A 19,714-nucleotide genomic window follows, 5' to 3' on the forward strand; every position below is an offset into this window, starting at 1 on the left:
TAACAGCTCCATGCCTTATACAGAAGAAGATTTTCTATGTAGAAACTTCAAAGAAGCCATGGTTGTACTCCATTCGGGAGAACATCTAAACAGAAATCAAGGAATGATTCTGAAAGACATCTGGAAAAGCCTAATAAATTCACTCAGCTTACCAGAATTTCATTTCGCTAAAAACTATACAATGCGCTCAATAAACAATGACTGAGACACCACACTCCATGCTTATGATGTTACGGGTCAGTTTTAATTTATTTGACTGTGTTACTCCATTCTTCTTTTTTTACTAGTAAACGTTATTGTATCGTCATACTTGTCCTGAAGAAGCCAGACAGAATAACTGGCGAAACTTGTTAACAATTTGTGTATATCATTTATTAATATATGGTCAACGAATAAAACCAAGAAAAAAAAAAAAAAACTCAAGTTTCACAACTTTCTTTGTGTAAGCGTTCCACAAGGTAATTACTTTTGTGAAGTATCTTAATCTTCCCCCAGAGAATTTTTGTTTGATGGACATTGCAGGTTCTTCAAGTTCCAAATGTTCTGGCTTACATAACCTAATGTAATCAAGTCATTTATAACACAACATGGAGCTTTTTTTTTTTTCAAGCCCTAATAAATGGGAGAGTAGTCTCAGAGATAGGAGATAAATGGGACATCTTCCTCTCAGACATCCAATCTACGATCCAACTCAATTATCGTTTATTTAATTCCATTTGCTGAAATTTTAATAACCTTCTTGTGGCATCTATCAAAACCATTTGCAAAATCTAAAAATACTACTTTATATGCCATTTCTTTGTCCAATACATTTGTTGCACTGTTTTTTTAATATATAAGTAGATTGCTAAAACACAATCTATCTTCAACAAATATATACCAGTTATCACAGAGAATCTTACTCATATCAACCCAATTCTGAATGATAGTAGTCATTACCAATCTCTCCAAATGCCTCCAAAACACCTCAACAACTTCAGACACACAGAATGGCATATGACATTTTTGCATTTTTGATATGAGCCTTTTCTCCCCTATGTGAAGTAGAAAAATTTTATCATATTTTCATTCTTTCTTTCTTTCTTTTTTTTTTTTTTTTTTTTTTTTTTTGAGTTCTTGCTCAGTTGCAAGGCTGCTGTTAAGCAAGTTATGTCAAGGATATTATTAACTTGCTGAACATTTCGTAGAACTGGAAATGCCCAGAAATACCAAGGTATAACCATTCCCCTCATCCACGTCATCTATTATTTTCTTATAAAAAGTGAGTAAATTACTATAATAAGACCTCCTCATCACAAAGTTATATTGTCATCCTGTAGAGAATCATATTCCTCTTGACTAATTCCCAAATTCAAGTACTAAACATTTCACCAAGACCTTTATCATTACTCCAGATATCAAGACTGTTTTACAACTATTTTATTGCCACTCCTGTCCTGGATCCTCCTACAAGCAATGTAACTATCCTGATCATTAATAAATCCCTTGGAATTCTGCTGGTGTCAAAATAAACTATCAATTCTTCTGTGCATTATCTTAACCCATTCATGATGATATCGCTTCTAATCCTTACTGCTATATTCACCCAGATGTAATATGTGAGTACCTTTAAGTTCACATACCTCTAGTCTTCCATCTATCCCTTAATAACAGAAAAGTTATTCTTACATAAATATTTTTCCTTTTATATACCAAACAGTGAAAGAATTCTTTCCAAGATTCCCTCTGAACTGAGCTAATTTGCTTTCTTAATCTGATTTTACCTTCCTCACCACAAATGCCAGTCCTCTAGCCAACTCTGTCCTTCTTCCTTATATTCCTTCTGCAACATTTCATTATTAAGTAAATTCTAACAGATGTTTTTACTTATCTATTTAATTCTCACCTGACTGTCTTAATGGCTGAAAATTTAGACCAACACTGTCCTCTTCAAATATATTAACTATTTCAAATGCAACACTAACTTTTTTTCTCTCTTTGCTTTCTAATTGACCTAGTAGCCTTAGCTACTTTGGCCATAAATCAGAACAACCAAGCTGTCTGATGATTCATGCCATCTGCTATGTGTCTCATAATTACTTGCTCTTTAGTTCCACATATACCACTTAATCAAAAACTCTGTATGCTTGACTACCTCTCTATTTCAAATGCAATACTAACTTTTTTCCCCCTTCTTTTTTTCTCTCTTTCTTTTCTAATTGGCCTAGTAGCCTTAGCTACTTCAGCCATAAATCAGAACAACCAAGCTGTCTGATGATTCATGCCATCTGCTATGTGTCTCATAATTACTTGCTCTTTGGTTCCACATATACCACTTAATCAAAAACTCTGTATGCTTGATTACCTCTCCAGGGTTTCTTTTCATCCTTTCCATCATATGATGCCTGAGGTAATTATCTTCAGTAATTTTATAAATGTCCGCGCGGTTAGCCTAGTGGCTGTGTGCTTCGCAACCATATGCCTGGGGAAGGAGTGTCCTAGGTTCGATTCCCATTGGTGACATGAGGAGCTGAAGGATTTTCCTCAGCCATAGCCAAGTTAGCCAGTCTTGGGCGTGGACAGTAGGGTTTTCTCTCCAGTTTATCTTGGGGTTTTTCATCCCACAAAGCAGGCAAACCGGCCTTGAGAACTCAACACTAGAGCACATAGGATACACTGGGGCATAGGGCTGACCACCTTATCATGTGAATGGTTTGAGGTCCGATGATTAATAAACCCTCGACACCGCAAGGTAAAAGGAAGATGAGATGAGATTTTATAAACTATCTTTCCATCCTCCCTTTCTGCTCAACATGCCATCTATGTTCCCTAATTTAAATCCTTCATAAATGATAACTTGTTCTTTATCCACTGAACTAATTTGCTTATACATGTCAGTTTCATCTTTCTCTGCATCTTCAGATGAGTATCCAACTATATATTTTATTTTGTTTGCCAGTACTCTCACCCACCAGACAGCTTCAAATGTGCTCTTTCTCAAGATCTTGCAGTCTCAATAATTCCATGATCAATTTAAACTGGCCAACATCAAGCGACATTGACTAGTTTAAGCTGGCAAATAAAACATCCAAAATTAAAACATTATTGTAAAAAATTGAGCAATACATATTTTTGTATGAAAATATACTTTGATACAGGGAGAGAATGGTTTGAAAAACTGATTGAAGACAATGTGACTAAAAAAAAACAACAGTGGTTCCAACTGATCTTGAGCCATCTGTAAAAACTAGTAAGAAATTAGAGTATCCTACTCTACTGTACTAAAGAGGTGCTAGTAGAATGATGATGGAATAATTCACTTCCTCAGCTCACAGCATGGTGGAGTATTAACTTCCCACTGTGGTAGAGTATCATGTTGAGTATGGGCAATACAGTCTATGGTATTGCCAAGAGCCTGTATAAACTGCATGATATAAGAATCAGTAGTGAATGGTAAGTGAAAGTATGTGGAAGTCAAATAGATGATTAAGACCTTGAAGCAAGAACTGCAAAAGCAAGTGAGATTTTATAGCTTATAACGGGTGGTGGAGAACTTGGGAGGGGGGGGGAATCCCTAGAAACTTGGTAAGGGTGTGAAAGTTTATGAGGTCCAGGTTCTCAGGCATTTGGTAAGTTTTGAAATGGGCTACATTTGAGTGCATATTTAGTGAATGTTTTCAAAGAAAGATATAACTATTTAGGCATCATATGACCTACAAGACGACTTCCCTCCAAGTCATTGACTCATGGGGGAGCTTACATAAAAAGAAAATTATTAAAAGGATCCCATACCCGGAGAAATGTACTGTTCGACCGTGAAAAGAACAGGCAAAAGGAAACCTGAGAAAATTTTTTTTGGTACGTGGCAATGAAAAGGAAAAAAGTGACTATGGAAGAATAACTTCAGTGAATGTGGATGGTAGGAAAGTGTCAGATGCTTTAGAAATAGCCAGGCTGCCATGCAATCACTTTAGTAAAGTATACATCTCAGGCAGCCCTATTAGCTCTTTGGATGTTGAGGTGAAACAAGATGAAAGGATAGAGGATGGATGGATGGATGGATGGATGAGTTAGAGGTAGTAAAGCTATTGCAATAGCCTCATTTCGATACAGTAATAGGATATTGGCAAGTATGATGAAGGAATGTGTAAGAGAATTAACTTAGTAATACAATCTGAGTAGATCCTTTATTGAGAACAGCAGGAATTTAAAAAAAAAAAAAGGTCTTTATTATGTTTTAGAGTAGGACTGCAGAGTTGGATAATCAGTGTGGATACCATGATACTTCTAGATTTTGCGAAGATATTAAAATTCTACATGAGAAATGTATGCAAATAGCATAGGTAGCACAAATGGAAGAACAATGGTACATTGCGCCCTTCGATTAAAAAAGGCCTAAGTTCGATTCTCGTAGCGATGGGAGGAATCTTTATATGGGTTTTTTAATTGAAGGTGAGTTAGCCGATCTCATATGGAGGTAGCAGGGTTTTTTTCTCCTGGTAACTTGGGTTTCTCATCCCTCATACAGACAAATCAGTCTTCACGACCCACGCAATTTATAGACAAAAAATACTAGTGGTGGGGATGGGCAGATGGCATTGGTACAGATGATAGTTGTGCTGTAGTTGATGGATTAAGTGGTGGAGAGTTCTAGAGTACGTGTCCTCCCTCAATGAGTCTTTGGACTCCTTGGAGGTGTCACGAAGTAATAATAATAAAATACAAAGTGATGGATGTACAAAACAGACGTGACATGGACAGAAGCATGGCTGAATGACTGTTATCAGAGAGTAATGCATTTAACCCTCAGCAACGTCTTGAGTTGCTGAGTCTAAGAAAAAAGAGGATGACCAGTGGAGAATCACATGATTCTGTATATGGCCACTATTGTACAAGGTGTCTCAAAAAATGTATGAACACTTTATCAGCCCATAACTCTCTAACATTTTCTTTTTCATGTGAAAATTGGCCTTAGAAATGGATAATGACAACCTGGTACTGGAAAAGTGAAAATGTAAATGAAGTTCAGAGAAGTGAAGAAATGAATTTCAAACAGAACCTCTAATGTGAATTACAATTTCACGTATTTAAGATAAATTCAAAATAATTTTGCACAGCACTGATGGCGCTATGCAAAATGTACACGAGAAATTATATGGACGACCTCATACGTCTGTGAGCTCCAGGAAATCAAAAGAGGTGCTGCAACGATTCCTATATCACCAATGAAATCTGTCTGACAAGCTGCTCATGAAATAGGAATTGCAAAATCATCTGTTCATCACATTTAAAGCATGCAAAATTCAAAAGCTACATTCCAGTATTAGTATATGTCCTGAACAAAGATGATCCTCGTCATAGGGCTGAGTTTATTATTATCATTGAGTGTTGATTATCATCCAAGATTTCTGTCAAAATTAATAGAGGATCCACTGCTTGTCAATGAGATCATCTGGAGCGATGAAGCAACATTCAGGTTGAATGGTACAGTCAACCATCACAATTGTACATTGAATTTACACATTACAGTGAAAAAGTATGTAAATTTACCAGGTCTCAGAATGCTGTATGGATTCAGCATTTTGAGAGTTTGCTTGAGTCAATCTTTTTTGATCAAACAGTTACTGGTCCCTTGTAATTCAACATGCTTCAGAGATCAACTGTGCCACAAATTCTTAAACTATTTGAGGAGGAGGAAGATTTTTATTTCCAATAAGATTGGACATTTCCCCATTTTCATTGTGATGCGACAACTTATCTTGATGAAGCTTTTCCAAACAGACAGATTAGAAAAACAGGTAGTGTTGAGTATTTTGCACTTCCACCTGATCTGACATCACTCGATTATTACTTATTGGAGCGACAACTTATCTTGATGAAGCTTTTCCAAACAGACAGATTAGAAAAACAGGTAGTGTTGAGTATTTTGCACTTCCACCTGATCTGACATCACTCGATTATTACTTATTGGAGGGGGGGGGGGGGATATCGTAAAGACAATATTTATGCCATGAAACCTACAGCACTTAGACAGTTAGGCCACAAACAGAAGTGGCACAAAATTACAAGAGATACATTAATTAATGTTTGGAGATTAGTTTCTTGCCAACATCAGCAATGCATTGATGAGAATGGAGAACATTTTGAAAACTTGATATGATGCATCATTTAAACATTAAACATGTAATGCTTTTATATCTAATCTTCATTGCAACATTTACTCTTAATTATAAAATTATTAAATGAAATTTAAGAAAATAAACATAGCAGTTATTAACAACCAAGGTATATTATATGTACATACATATTTTTTGGAACATCCTGCATATTAATGGTACTAGGGATGTTGATCTGAATAGTAATATATAATTACATGCTGATGATGAAGTTAAAGAGGGTGATAAGGGACATATTTGATGGAGAATCTCTGCAGATTAATATAAGCCGACTAGTTCTATGGATCAATAATAATGTGAGTTTATTGCTGCAATGTGTATGATTATGCATTTTGGACTCAGGACACTGCAGGTAGGTATTATATTAATTTGCTAAAAGTGATCAATTAAGGTGGAGACTTGAGCATGATATTACACAGAGTTATAGTTTCATTCTTAAGGTAGTTAAGTCATACATCATATAACTGCAGTGTAACTTGCAGGAATAAGGAAGTTATTCTTTCACTTCACATGACTTTGATAAAACCACATCTTTTGAGATGTGATCTTATTCCTAATGCACTCATATATAGCAACCTGACTGACAGAGAGATGAGGAAACAACTGAAAAAATCTATTCTCATGCATGGTGCTTTTCAGTTGTTGGGAGTGTGGTCTTCAAAGTATGGAAGAAAGAAAACACAACAGAAATCTGCATGTTTATAAGAGGATCTTAGAGTAAAGACATAAGTGAGATGGCAAGTTCTTAGGCATCTGATATTTTTGAAATAGGCTATCAGTGGATGATTTAAGTACATATTTGGTGAAAGTTTTCAAAGAAGGAGGATACAATAAATATTCAAGCAGTGTGTGACTGGGAAGAAGCCCTCCCTCAATGAGTCTTTGACTGATAAAGAAGCCTTCACAATAACAATAATAAAACATACCTTTATGAAGCTGTCTAACACCATGTCCAGTAAATCAGATACCTGACCTATATTTCCCCAGATTTTTGCTTGAATGGAAGGATACATCTAATAGAAAACAAAACAACAAAAATAAATAAATAAATAAATAAATAACAAAAAAACTAAATACACAATTATCTAACAATTATTTCATTCTATTTAGCCAGTTTATTCTATTTAGTAAATTGTAGAACTTGATAATCTCATAGCATTCTCCAGTCAATTTCCACTGTTTTTATCATCAATCCATATACAAGAGGAAGAAGAACCTATACATGCCAACTGTGGGAAGAGGGTATTCACCAGATGTTGTTATTGATTAAGTAGTTCAAGTAGTTCTGTATATATTTTTGCATTTATCAATATATATATATATATATATATATATATAAAATTCTGTATATTGATAAATGCAAATATATATAAAGAACTACTTGAAGCTCCTCCACATAAATCTACACTAAAATTTATATCCAACTGGTGTAAACTATATATATATATATACAGGCGGTCCTCGACCTGCGTCGTTTCGACTTTACGGTGGTAATTATTCTTGTTGAGAGGCTTATACGCTGGTTAAACATGATAACTAATATTTAAGGAATTGACAGCGTATACTAGAAATATAGATTAAATAAACTTTAATATATACTTTCCGATATTTCGGCGAACGTCACGTTGCCATCTTCTTGGGAACTTACTAAAAAGACACGTGCACACAAGTACTAATAACAGCAAATGAGACTGAAGCTAGGAAGCTAGTGTTTTCCTAAAGTCCTGATGGTGCCCCCTGGCGGGCTATATTGGTAGTTCTTGGCCTTTGGGCTGAAGTTCTTCTGATAAAAGTTTCCCAAATTTGGGGCAGTCTCATGCATCCAAATTTGTTGAGGTTTGGCATGTTCCTAAGGGCCGAGGCTGATTCCATGTCATACTTGAACTTGCTGCGGTGTATTACTGTGGCTTTCTTCCATCTTATTCTGTGGAGAGTATCCAGAGCGTGGTCTGCAAGCCCAGAGTGGCTGTACTGGTGAAATCGGATGTAATCCTTGTGTTCTGAGATTCTGATATTTGCTGTCCTGCCTGTTTGGCCAAAGTAGGACAGTTTACAGCTGCAAGGGACCTGGTATACACCAGGTAGGTCTAGGGGAAGTGGTTGGTCTTTGGTGGAGCGGATAAGGGATGCCAGTTTTCTATGTGGTCTGTAACAAGTGGTCAAGTTATGTTTTTTTTTAAGATTTTATTGATTTTTTCGAGGTGCCTTGGATGTAGGGAATGGTGATGGATTTAGAGTAATCTTTTTTGTGAAGGGGAGGGGGTGGTGGGTTGTGGATACCTGGGTTGAGTATTTTTTGGATTTTTTGGAGGTGGTAGCCGTTGGCTGAGAAAGTGTCACGGATGTGATTTAGTTCAGTGGCTAGGGCTTGATCATTAGAACAGATTATTTTTGCCCTGTTGAATAATGTCTTAATAACTCCATATTGTTGTGAGGGGGGGGGGGGGGTGATGGGATTGTTGGTGAATGTATCTGCTTGTATGGGTGGGTTTTCTATAAACTGAGAAAACCAAGGTTCCATCAGGTTGGCGGGTGACTAGTGTGTCTAGGAAGGGGAGGTTATTGTTTTCCTCTTTTTCCAGGGTGAATTTGATTCTAGGGTGTTGGTTGTTTAAGTGTGTTAGGAAGGAGAGGAGTGAATCCGGGCCATGTGGCCAAATAGCGAAAACATCATCAACGTAGCGAAGACATATGGTAGGTTTTTGTGGGGCTGAGTTTAAGGCTTTCTCTTCAAACGTATCCATGAAGAAGTTGGCCAAGGGTGGGGAAAAATCCACAACCCACCACCCCCTCCCCTTCACAAACAAGATTACTCTAAATCCATCACCATTCCCTACATCCAAGGCACCTCAGAAAAAATCAATAAAATCATAAAAAAAACATGACTTGACAACTTGTTACAGACCACATAGAAAACTGGCATCCCTTATCCGCTCCACCAAAGACCAACCACTTCCCCTAGACCTACCTGGTGTATACCAGGTCCCTTGCAGCTGTAAACTGTCCTACTTTGGCCAAACAGGCAGGACAGCAAATATCAGAATCTCAGAACACAAGGATTACATCCGATTTCACCAGTACAGCCACTCTGGGCTTGCAGACCACGCTCTGGATACTCTCCACAGAATAAGATGGAAGAAAGCCACAGTAATACACCGCAGCAAGTTCAAGTATGACATGGAATCAGCCTCGGCCCTTAGGAACATGCCAAACCTCAACAAATTTGGATGCATGAGACTGCCCCAAATTTGGGAAACTTTTATCAGAAGAACTTCAGCCCAAAGGCCAAGAACTACCAATATAGCCCGCAAGGGGGCACCATCAGGACTTTAGGAAAACACTAGCTTCCTAGCTTCAGTCTCATTTGCTGTTATTAGTACTTGTGTGCACGTGTCTTTTTAGTAAGTTCTCAAGAAGATGGCAACGTGACGTTTGCCGAAATATCGGAAAGTATATATTAAAGTTTATTTAATCTATATTTCTAGTATACGCTGTCAATTCCTTAAATATTATTTACGGTGGTAAGTAATCCCATGAATAATTTAAAAAATAAATTTTGACTTGAAGCAGCACGATGTAAAATTCAAACATCACGGACGAACTTGTTTGTGAGCGTGGCAGAAGAATACGCCGCCACGCGCCGTTTGTTTGGGAGAGGTGGTGTCACTTGGGTCCCAGCATATACTCTTTGGGTACCATGTGCTTTGTTTACATCGGCTCTCTCACATTTGTGTTTGTGTGTTTTTGTGACTTTTTACCCTTCAATGGCTACCAAACGTAAGGCAGACTCTTCCGATGGCAGTGTGTCGAAGAAAAGGAAAGGCATTACATTAGAAGTGAAATTAGACATTATTAAAAGGGCAAAAAAGGGAGAAACAGCAACGAACATTGGCCGCGCGTTGAACTCAAGTCGTACCACAGTCGGGACTATTATCAAGGATAAAGTTCGCATCCTTGAACACGTGAAAGGATTAAGTCAGCCTCTCCCTCCTTGCAACGCCCCTTCCAGTGTGCAAGCCAACCACAGGATAAAGGTAAAGAATTGTTTTCATTTTTGTTTAATCACCTGTACAGAATGTACAGTTTCATTTGTCATTTTGGGGATTATTCTCATTTTCATGTTTGTTTTTTTATTACAGTTTCATTTTTGTCATTTTTCTGTACTATACAGTAATTATGTTTTCCTTTTATTTTCCTATGGCCTAGTTCTGTTTCTTGATATATATGTATGACTTTAGGGTGTTTTAGGTGGTTAGGTAAGTAACATAGGCTATGGTAATTCCGACTTGCATAGAAAATCGCCTTACTTCGATCTGTAGGAACGGATCTCTGGCATAAACTCGAGGACCCACTGTATATGCAATGAAATAAATAGTAGAAATTAAAAAAGATATATATTTGATGAGTCTCGTGAGATTTGTCTCAGTATATGCAGCTCAAGTGATTGGGAAAAAGGAGAAAATATGACTACTCTCATTAAAATAATGAGAGCAATGTATTAAAATACGAGGGTGGTCTGAAAAGTTCTTGCCATCGACCATAGATGGCAACACTATTGGCAAGATTTTTTTTCTGCTAAGTTGGTACATCTGTCATAAGCATTCATGTGAAATTGCAGGTTATTTTATCAAGTATATTTTATACAGCTGTCTGAAGAAAAATTGTTGCCTACATCCCTTGAAATGGATAAAACTGAGTACCATGCAGTTATAAAATTCTTTGTAAAAAAAGGCTTAATGCCAAAAGAAATTCATTTGAAGTTCATAAAAGTTTACGGGCCCTCTTATCCTTCATTTTCGACTATTACGAAATGGGCTGCCAAGTTTAAACATAGCTGTACCAGCCTTGAAGATGATCCACGTGCAAGACATACAAAAAGTGTAGCAACACCAGAAATCATTGATCAAGTGCACGATACGGTATTGGATGACTGGTGAGTCAAATTGCGTGAAATTGCTGAGACTATAGGCATTTCAAAAGAATGTGTAGGATATATTTTACATGAAGAATTGCAAACGAAAAAGCTTTGCTAAAGATGGGTGCCGTGTCTCAGATCAAAAACACACTTGCATGAAAATCTCAGAACATTGCTTGGAGCATTTTAACAAGAATAAAACTGATTTTGTACGTCGATTTATTACTTTACATGAGACTTGGATTCACCATTACACACCAGAATCCAAACAGCAGTCAAAACAGTGGAATGAAGCCAGTTGTTCAGTGCCAAAGAAGACAAAGTTGGTTCCATCAGCAGGAAAGGTCATGGCCAGTGGTGGCTCATGGCTTGAAATCATGGGTGTGCTGCAACTTTCGAAATATACATATACACACTGTAAGTACAGTGTATGCGTGTTTGGATAAAATATCAAAATTATGGTAAAAATAAAAAAAAAATTAAACATGAAAAAATATTCACGTAGAAAGGCTTATATGTTGGTTATACATGATTACTAAATAACTCAAGGAATTCACAACATACAGTAGAATATAAATTAAATTAAACTTTAATATATATTTCCAATATTTCAGCTACGTCACGTTGCCATCTTCAAAGGATAAAGACATGTGCACACAGGCACTAAACACAGTAAATGAGGACGAAGTGAGGAAGCTATTGTTTCTCCTAAAAGTCCTGATTTCACCAGTACAGCCACTCTGGTCTTGCAGACCATGCTCTGGATACATGCCACAGTAATACACCGTAGCAAGTTCAAATCTGAAAGACTATTCATGGAATCAGCCTCAGCCCTAAGAAACATGCCAAACCTCAACAAATTTGGTTGCATGAGACTGCCCCCAAATTTGGGAGACGTACATCAGGAGACCTTCAGCCCAATGGCCAAGAATACCTACATAGCCCACTAAGGGGGCACCATCAGGACTTTTAGGAGAAACAATCGCTTCCTCACTTCGTCCTCACTTACTGTGTTTAGTGCCTGGGGACACGTGTCTTATCTGAAGTTCCTTTGAAGATGGCAACGTGACGTTGCTGAAATATTGGAAATATATATTAAAGTTTAATATAATTTATATTCTAGTGTACGTTGCGAATTCCTTAAGTTATTTAGTAATCATGAAAAAATATTGTTTATTATCGACAAAATTATATAGTTTGGTATAATTCAAAATTACTTAAAAATAAAATATATTCTTCTTGTTTTGTTTCATGAAAAAATATTGTTTATTATCGATAAAATTATACAGTTTAGTATAATCAAAATTACTTAAAAATAAAATCCATTCCTTTAATTGTAATTAAAGGAATGGATTTACAATTTTTGGACATTACAATGAAATCCTTTAACTGTAATGTCCAAATATTTAAAGAGATGGAGTAAACACGATAAGCACTACGAACACTCTACTACTGGTGCAAACTGTATATAAACAACAGTGGAACTGTGCAATGGACAGTGCCACATTACCTTAATAGCTCGCATCTCACTATGATGTGTATATCAATATGACACTATGGTAAACACAGTGCTGCTAGCGTCCTTCGTCCTCCTAAGTGCTACAAGATGGATTTTTATTATTTTTTTATACAAAATAAGAGAATTGCATAGGATGTTGATGATAAAATTAAATATTACAAGCAAATATAAATAAATTAATAAATATATTTATATATCGAGAAAAATTGGGGGTGCTGCAGTTCCACATTGCCTAAGCACGAGCTGCCTCTGGTCATAGCATCGATGTTTTGGGATGCTAAAGGCATTTTGCTTATTAATTATCTTGAAAAGGGTAAAACAATAAATGGGAAAGATTATTCTGATCTTTTAACCAGACTAGATGAAAAAATGCATGAGAAAAGACCCGGTTTGCAGAAGAAAAATCATCTTTGATCAGGACAATGCAGCTGTCCATAAAGGTGTTTTGGCAATGGGAAAATTAAAGGATCTGCACTATGAATTGTTGGAACATCCACTCTATTCCCCAGATTTGGTTCCCTCTGACTTCTATCCCTTCCCAAAACTAAAAATCTTCCTTGCTGGTCAGCGTTTTTCTTTGAATCAAGATGATTGCAGCTGTAGAGGGGTATTTTGCAGATCTTACTGAGAACCACTACAGGGACAGGATAATGGCACTGGAGAATCGCTTGATTAAATATACATGTTTCAGTTAGTTTTGTGCTGCCTTTGTGTGTGTTAAAAGTTTCATTTGGTTCTCCCTGATGGATGTCTCTGTAACTGAGATGAAATATTCGAAGCATTAAATACTCTTGTTAATCATTTCCTAGTGCTGCTTTCACTCCATTCAACTTTTATCATGAGTTTTTCTCAGCACTTAAGCCTTAACACATGGATAATATTCATTCATGGTGAAGATATAGTGCACAAGGCAAAATAATATGGTAAGCTGAAACTTAGATTGTCTAGACAATTAAACTGATTGGCTTTTCTTAAAAGATGTTAGGATAAGAATTTTACCTACTTGTGTCAAATTAAAAGTCAAGTTCAAATCCAAAAAAAAAAAAAAAAAAAAAAAAAACCCTTTGTATTTACAAGTATGCCCATTTTGCTCTGCTGCACGAACAAATTGCAGCCGCATGCACTGTCCTAACGATGCAGCCATCACTCATTACAGTCTGAGCTCTTAACGATTCTCAACACAGAAATGTATACTATTCTCTTTAATATTTCAGAAGCTTCAGCTCAAAAAGAATTCCTGAAAATAAAAAAAATGAACATATCAATATGTACGATAGACTTTTGGATTCTAAACACAAATTGCAGCCGCATGCACTGTCCTAACGATGCAGCCATCACTCATTACAGTCTGAGCTCTTAACGATTCTCAACACAGAAATGTATACTATTCTCTTTAATATTTCAGAAGCTTCAGCTCAAAAAGAATTCCTGAAAATAAAAAAATGAACATATCAATATGTACATAGACTTTTGGATTCTAAACACATTCCTCAAGTTCAACTCTTCACACTGTAGTTAACTTGTCGTCAAAAATGCTTAATGAAGCTGCCATTAGCATCCTAAGTCTCGGCCACAATTTTGTCATTCAACAGATAAAAAAGGGTACCTCTATGGAGTCTCCCCATCTCATCCCCTTGCCGTGTTTTTTTTTTTTTTTTTTAATGGAAGATTTTGAAAAACAAGCTCTTCACTCAGTCCCTCTCAAATCTTCTATCTGGTTAAGATACAGAGATATGCTTTTTTTTATTTGGTCTCATAGCCCAGACACATTAACCACGCTACTGACCAAGATGTCTATAGACGTCAAGGTTATCATGGATGCGAAGTGCATATCAAAATTGTAATACTATTGATATTACATTGAAATATATGATGGATACGAAGCGTATGAGGATGTGTATTTTATCCATAATGGCCGGTTAGGTGGTTAAATACTTTTCTATGTCTGTGTGGTAAGACTTAAGTTCTGGGAAAAACTCATGATAAAAGTTTAATGGAGTGAAATGGCATTAAGAAATGATTAAAAGTAGTATTTAATGCTTCCAATATTTCATCTCAGTTACAGAGATGTTGGAAACTTGTTGGCAGCCTAAGATTTAAACTGTTATTTTGAAGTATTAATGTTTTCCATATATTAGGGAGTTTTATGCAACCAAATTTATGTAAATTAGGCTGATTGTTAAAAGCAGCAGCAGATTCTAAAAATAATCTTTCTCTTCTAAATGTACTGTGATCATCATGCTCAATCAGAGTAAATTTAGAAGAGAAAGACTATTTTTATAATCTGCTGCTGCTCTTAAAACTCAGACTAATTTAAATAAATATGGTTGCACAAAACTTCTGAAAATATTGGAAATGCTAATACTTCAAGATCCCAGTATACATCATAGGCCACTGATAGGTTTCCATAGGGGGCACCCCACCTAGTTAGGACTCTAGTCTTTTCCATGTGTTTTAGTTAGTTTTGTGCTGCGTGTGTGTTACAAGTATCATTTTGTATTGCATGACAATGTCTCTGTAACAGACGAAATATTGGAAGCATTATTATTAAAAGTAGTATTTAATAATACTACTTTTAATTATTTTGTAATGATGGCCTGGTTGGCCGAGTGGTTAGCGTATCTGCTCTCCAGCCAAAAGGCTGTGGGTTCCAAATCCTGCTGTGGGCACAGATGTTTGTGATTATCTGTGAAAATACTAGTGGTGGTGGGTGGTAGATGGCGTTGGTAGATTGAATGGTGGAGACAGAAGAGAGTTGTAGAGTAGGTGCCCTCTCTTGATGAGTTTTTGGACTCCCTGGAGGTGTGATGTAATAATATTATTAATAATACTGTTTCACTCCATTAAACTTTTATCATGAACTTTTTATGTCACCTCAATAGTGTTCACCCTAGTTTCCAATGTACAATGGAAAAGGAAACTAATAATAGTCTAGCTTTTCTAGACACCTTGGTCATCGTCCTGCCTAATGGTAACCTGTCGTTTTCAGTATGTAGGAAACCCACTCATCAAGGCAGGTATATTCACAAACTTTTCCCCCTGTCTACACAATATGGCATCATAAAAACACTAACCCATAGATCTTATAATCCTTGTTCCAACGAGACCTCTATTGTAACAGAACTCAATCATATACAACACACTTTTCTAGCTAATGGCTACAACTCCCACAACTTAAAAAAAACAAAAAAACTTCCCCCAATCCAATCTTTAGAAAGATTTTAGTAATGCTATCACCATCACCTATGTTCAAGGCACATTAAAAAAATATATATATCCAGCTACCGTTCCTTGTTCCTGCAAGTTTGCCTACTATCGACAGACAGGAAGACCAATTACCATCCGAATGGAAGAACATAAAAATATATCTGCAATCATATCTATGGTCAATCTGGCCTTGCAGACCATGCTTTGGATAAGCTCACAGAGTCAAATGGAAAAAGACTATTGCTCCATGACAGTAAATTCAGAAGAGAAAGACTGTTTTTAGAATCTGCTGCTGCTCTTAAAAATCAGTTTAATTTAAATAAATATAGTAGCATAAAACTTCCCAAAATATGGGAAACACTAATACTTCGAGTTTTACATCCAAGGCTGTCAACAAGTGTCCATAGAGGGCAGTCAATCTTGTTAGGACTCTAGTCTTTCATTCACATGTTTCAGTTTTGCAGTAACTTTGTGTGTATGTGTTAGAAGTCTCATTTTGTACTCCCTGACGAATCTCTGTAACTGAGATGAAATATTGGAAACATTAAATAGTATTGTCGACACCATTAAACTTTTATCATGTGCTTTCATTATTTCTGGTGGATCCACCTGGCATCCAGTGTTATAGGTTTTTGATTTCTTCAGTCTTAGGTTTTTTTTTCCTTTTTGAAGAATTGTAGATGGTCAGTGTCCATCTCTTCCTCCTCAGGAAAACTATCTAAAATGTCATCAAACCGAACTTTGTCAAGAGTACTAGGTATTTTATTTTATTTATTTATTTTTAACTTCAAATAATTCTTTCAGTCACTTCTAGATAAAGAAGGATGACATTTACACAAGCAGACATTTGCCTGTTGAACGTTTAGTTAAAGAAGATAGTACATTTGTTGCTGTATTGGGGAAAAGTGTTATAGCTAATAAATGATAGAAACATGAAAACAAGAATGGAAAAATCATATAGAAAGAATGAAAGATAATAGATGTGGAAAGGAAATAAAGAACTGGACATTAAAAAGAAAGAAAAGTAGAGGATGATGGTGAGATTAGTGCAAAAAAAACAGTGAAATAAAAGAGCCCATTGGACCTGATGAAACCAGAATAAAGATTGAAACTGGTCTGGATGGTAATCCTTTCCATAATGCATAGCGACATAAACTTCTGAAAGCAGGTGTGGCATTATGGGATACTACGGCAACTGATCTGAAGTCATCAGCCTCTAGATACAAGTAACCTAGTCGTGAAGAAAATCCACGTGAAACTTTGTTTGTTTACAACTGAATAGAGAATTAAACAAGAATATAATTACTTAAAAAGTAACACTTAGTTCTCCTGGCTAAGGCATGCAGTCAAACAATACTGATTTTTCTAATTTTATTGATGATGCTGACAAAAAACTGGGATTTAGCCTTAAGATGTGTCAACTGAATATTGAGGGCATTAACAGAGCAAAATGTGACTATCTCTGCAAAATACTACAAGAAAATAACATTGACATTGCGCTTCTTCAAGAAACACATGCTGAAAACGAAGACGACCTTAATAGATGAGGAAAAATAACTGGTTACACTCTGATTGGTGCTACATACCACTGGAATTATGGCATTGCAACATATATCAAGGATGATACAGAAAATGCTTCTATCCTGACAACGAGATGTGATAACGATACCCATCTTATGAGTGTGAAAATTCACAACATAACAATAGTCAATGTCTATAAACCTCCTTTAACATCATGGTCTATAGATGTGACCTACTTATCAACATCCAACAGTATGGATTGGTGATTTTAATAGCCATCATGAAGAATGGAAGTACAGTGACAACAACGACTGCGGGACTACCCTCGTTCAATGGGCAGAAATAAATAATATACACCTTGTATTTGATGCCAAAGATAGAAACACCTTTAGATCATCAGCATGGCAAACAGAGTCTAATCCAGACTTATGTTTTGTTTCAATAAACACAGAAGGGCAAACATTATCAGCAAAACGATATGTACTTTCTAACTTCCCAAACAGTCAACATCAACCGGTGTTACTGGAAATTGGTATGACACTACCTATAGCAAGATCCTTTCCACGACCGTGTTGGAATTTTAAAAAAGCAAATTGGAGAAATTTTGCGAATGAATTGGATAAATGTGTTCAGTGGATACCCGTTAGAGTTGCAGAGTACAAGAGATTTGTAGGAGCAATCATATCAACTGCGAAAAAATACATCCCTAGAGGTTACAGAAAAGATTATATCCCCGGATGGAATGAAGAGAGTGAACATTTCTACAGAGAGTTCCAGAAAAGTGAAGATCCTGAAATAGCAGATGAATTACTACATAGCCTGAACTCATCTCGAAAAACAAAATGGATTGATATGGTTGAAAACCTTGACTTCAAACGATCAAGTAGAAAAGCTTGGAATCTTCTCCAACAACTATCCACAACTAATCTACCTAAAAGAAAAAGCACAATCATCTCCCCTGAGAAAATAGCTAATCAACTCGTTAATATATCAAGGGCACCTAGGTACCGTGAACATACCAAGAAAGTTCTTTCTTAACTTTAAAAATAAATGCCCCTGCTTTCTCACAATATGCCTCAATCTTCACTATAGATGAAGTAAAAGCCGTCATAAAAGTATCAAAGCAGGCAAGGCCCCAGGCTTCAACGGCGTCCATCCTGAATTTCTGATTAATAGCGGGCCAAATACTATAAAATGGCTCTGTGAATTCTTTTCTGATATATTACTGACTGGCCGACTACCTAGCCAGTTTAAGAAGTCAAAAATAGTTGCTATTCTTAAACCTGGAAAACCACCCCAGGAGGCAAAAAGTTACAGACCTATTGCTTTATTGAGTTGCACCTATAAAATGTTAGAGCGCCTTCTGTACAACAGATTGTCCACACCAATTATGCAGCATGTCCCGATTGAGCAAGCTGGTTTTAGAGAAAAATGTGGTTGCTGTGATCAATTGCTCACTTTAACATCATACATAGAAGCTGGATTTCAGAAGCAAGATAAAACATCAGCTGCCTTCTTGGACCTAACAGCAGCCTATGATACAGTATGGCATGAAGGTCTTATATACAAATTTCTTAGCATTGTCTCATGTAAACAGACCGCATACTTACTTTTTTCCATGCTCACTGAACGTTTCTTTCAAGTTATATTAGAAAATAAAATGTCCTGACAACGAAAACTTAATAATGGTCTTCCACAAGGGTCAGTATTGGCACCCTTACTTTATAACCTATACACATATGACTTGCCTGCTACCATCTCACGCAAGTTCTGTTATGCTGATGACATTGTAATTGCCATTCGACACAAAAACATGAGTCAGGCTGAAGACGTACTTACAAAAGATCTGAAAACTATAGGTGAATATTATAAAAAATGGAGGCTCCAGCTCAATCCAGACAAAACAGAAGTATATCAAGCTTTCACCTTAATAATCACATGGCAGATGTCACTTTACATATCTTCTTTGAAGGATGTTTACTACGACACAATAAGTTTCCAAAGTACTTGGGCGTTACCCTGGACTGCACGCTCTCTTACAAGCAACACCTAACAAACGTTTCTGCTAAGTTAAGAATCCGTAACAACATAATACAAAAACTAATAGGCAAGACATGGGGAGCAACAGCCAATAATCTGCGGATTACTGCTCTTGGTCTAGTTTTCTCTGTTGCCGAATATTGCTCACCAGTGTGGCTAAATAGCACACATGTTAAACTTGTTGATAGCCAACTAAATAATACAATGAGACTGATTTCTGGCACAATTAAATCAACGCCCACACACTGGCTTCCAGCTCTTAGTAACATTGTTCCACTGAATCTGCGCAGGACTAAGGCTCTCTTACAGGAGTATAAGAAAATCTTGGAGAACACAGCTCTACCAATACATTTAGAT

At 36.4% G+C, this 19,714-nt stretch overlaps 1 protein-coding gene across 1 annotated transcript in view; it reads right to left on the bottom strand.

Annotated features, from left to right (window-relative positions):
• Positions 1-19,714, bottom strand: part of Nf1 (neurofibromin 1) — a 1,119,557-nt gene that overhangs the window by 281,022 nt on the left and 818,821 nt on the right. Inside the window, exon 44 of the mRNA XM_090400295.1 lies at positions 7,082-7,168. Coding sequence (XP_090256421.1) covers positions 7,082-7,168 — 87 coding nt within the window. The remainder of the gene's footprint in view (positions 1-7,081; positions 7,169-19,714) is intronic.

This window comes from Typopeltis vanoorti, chromosome 11, assembly GCF_054136105.1.
Source record: "Typopeltis vanoorti isolate ZY-2024b chromosome 11, IOZ_Tvanoo_1.0, whole genome shotgun sequence".
Taxonomy (NCBI): domain Eukaryota; kingdom Metazoa; phylum Arthropoda; class Arachnida; order Uropygi; family Thelyphonidae; genus Typopeltis; species Typopeltis vanoorti.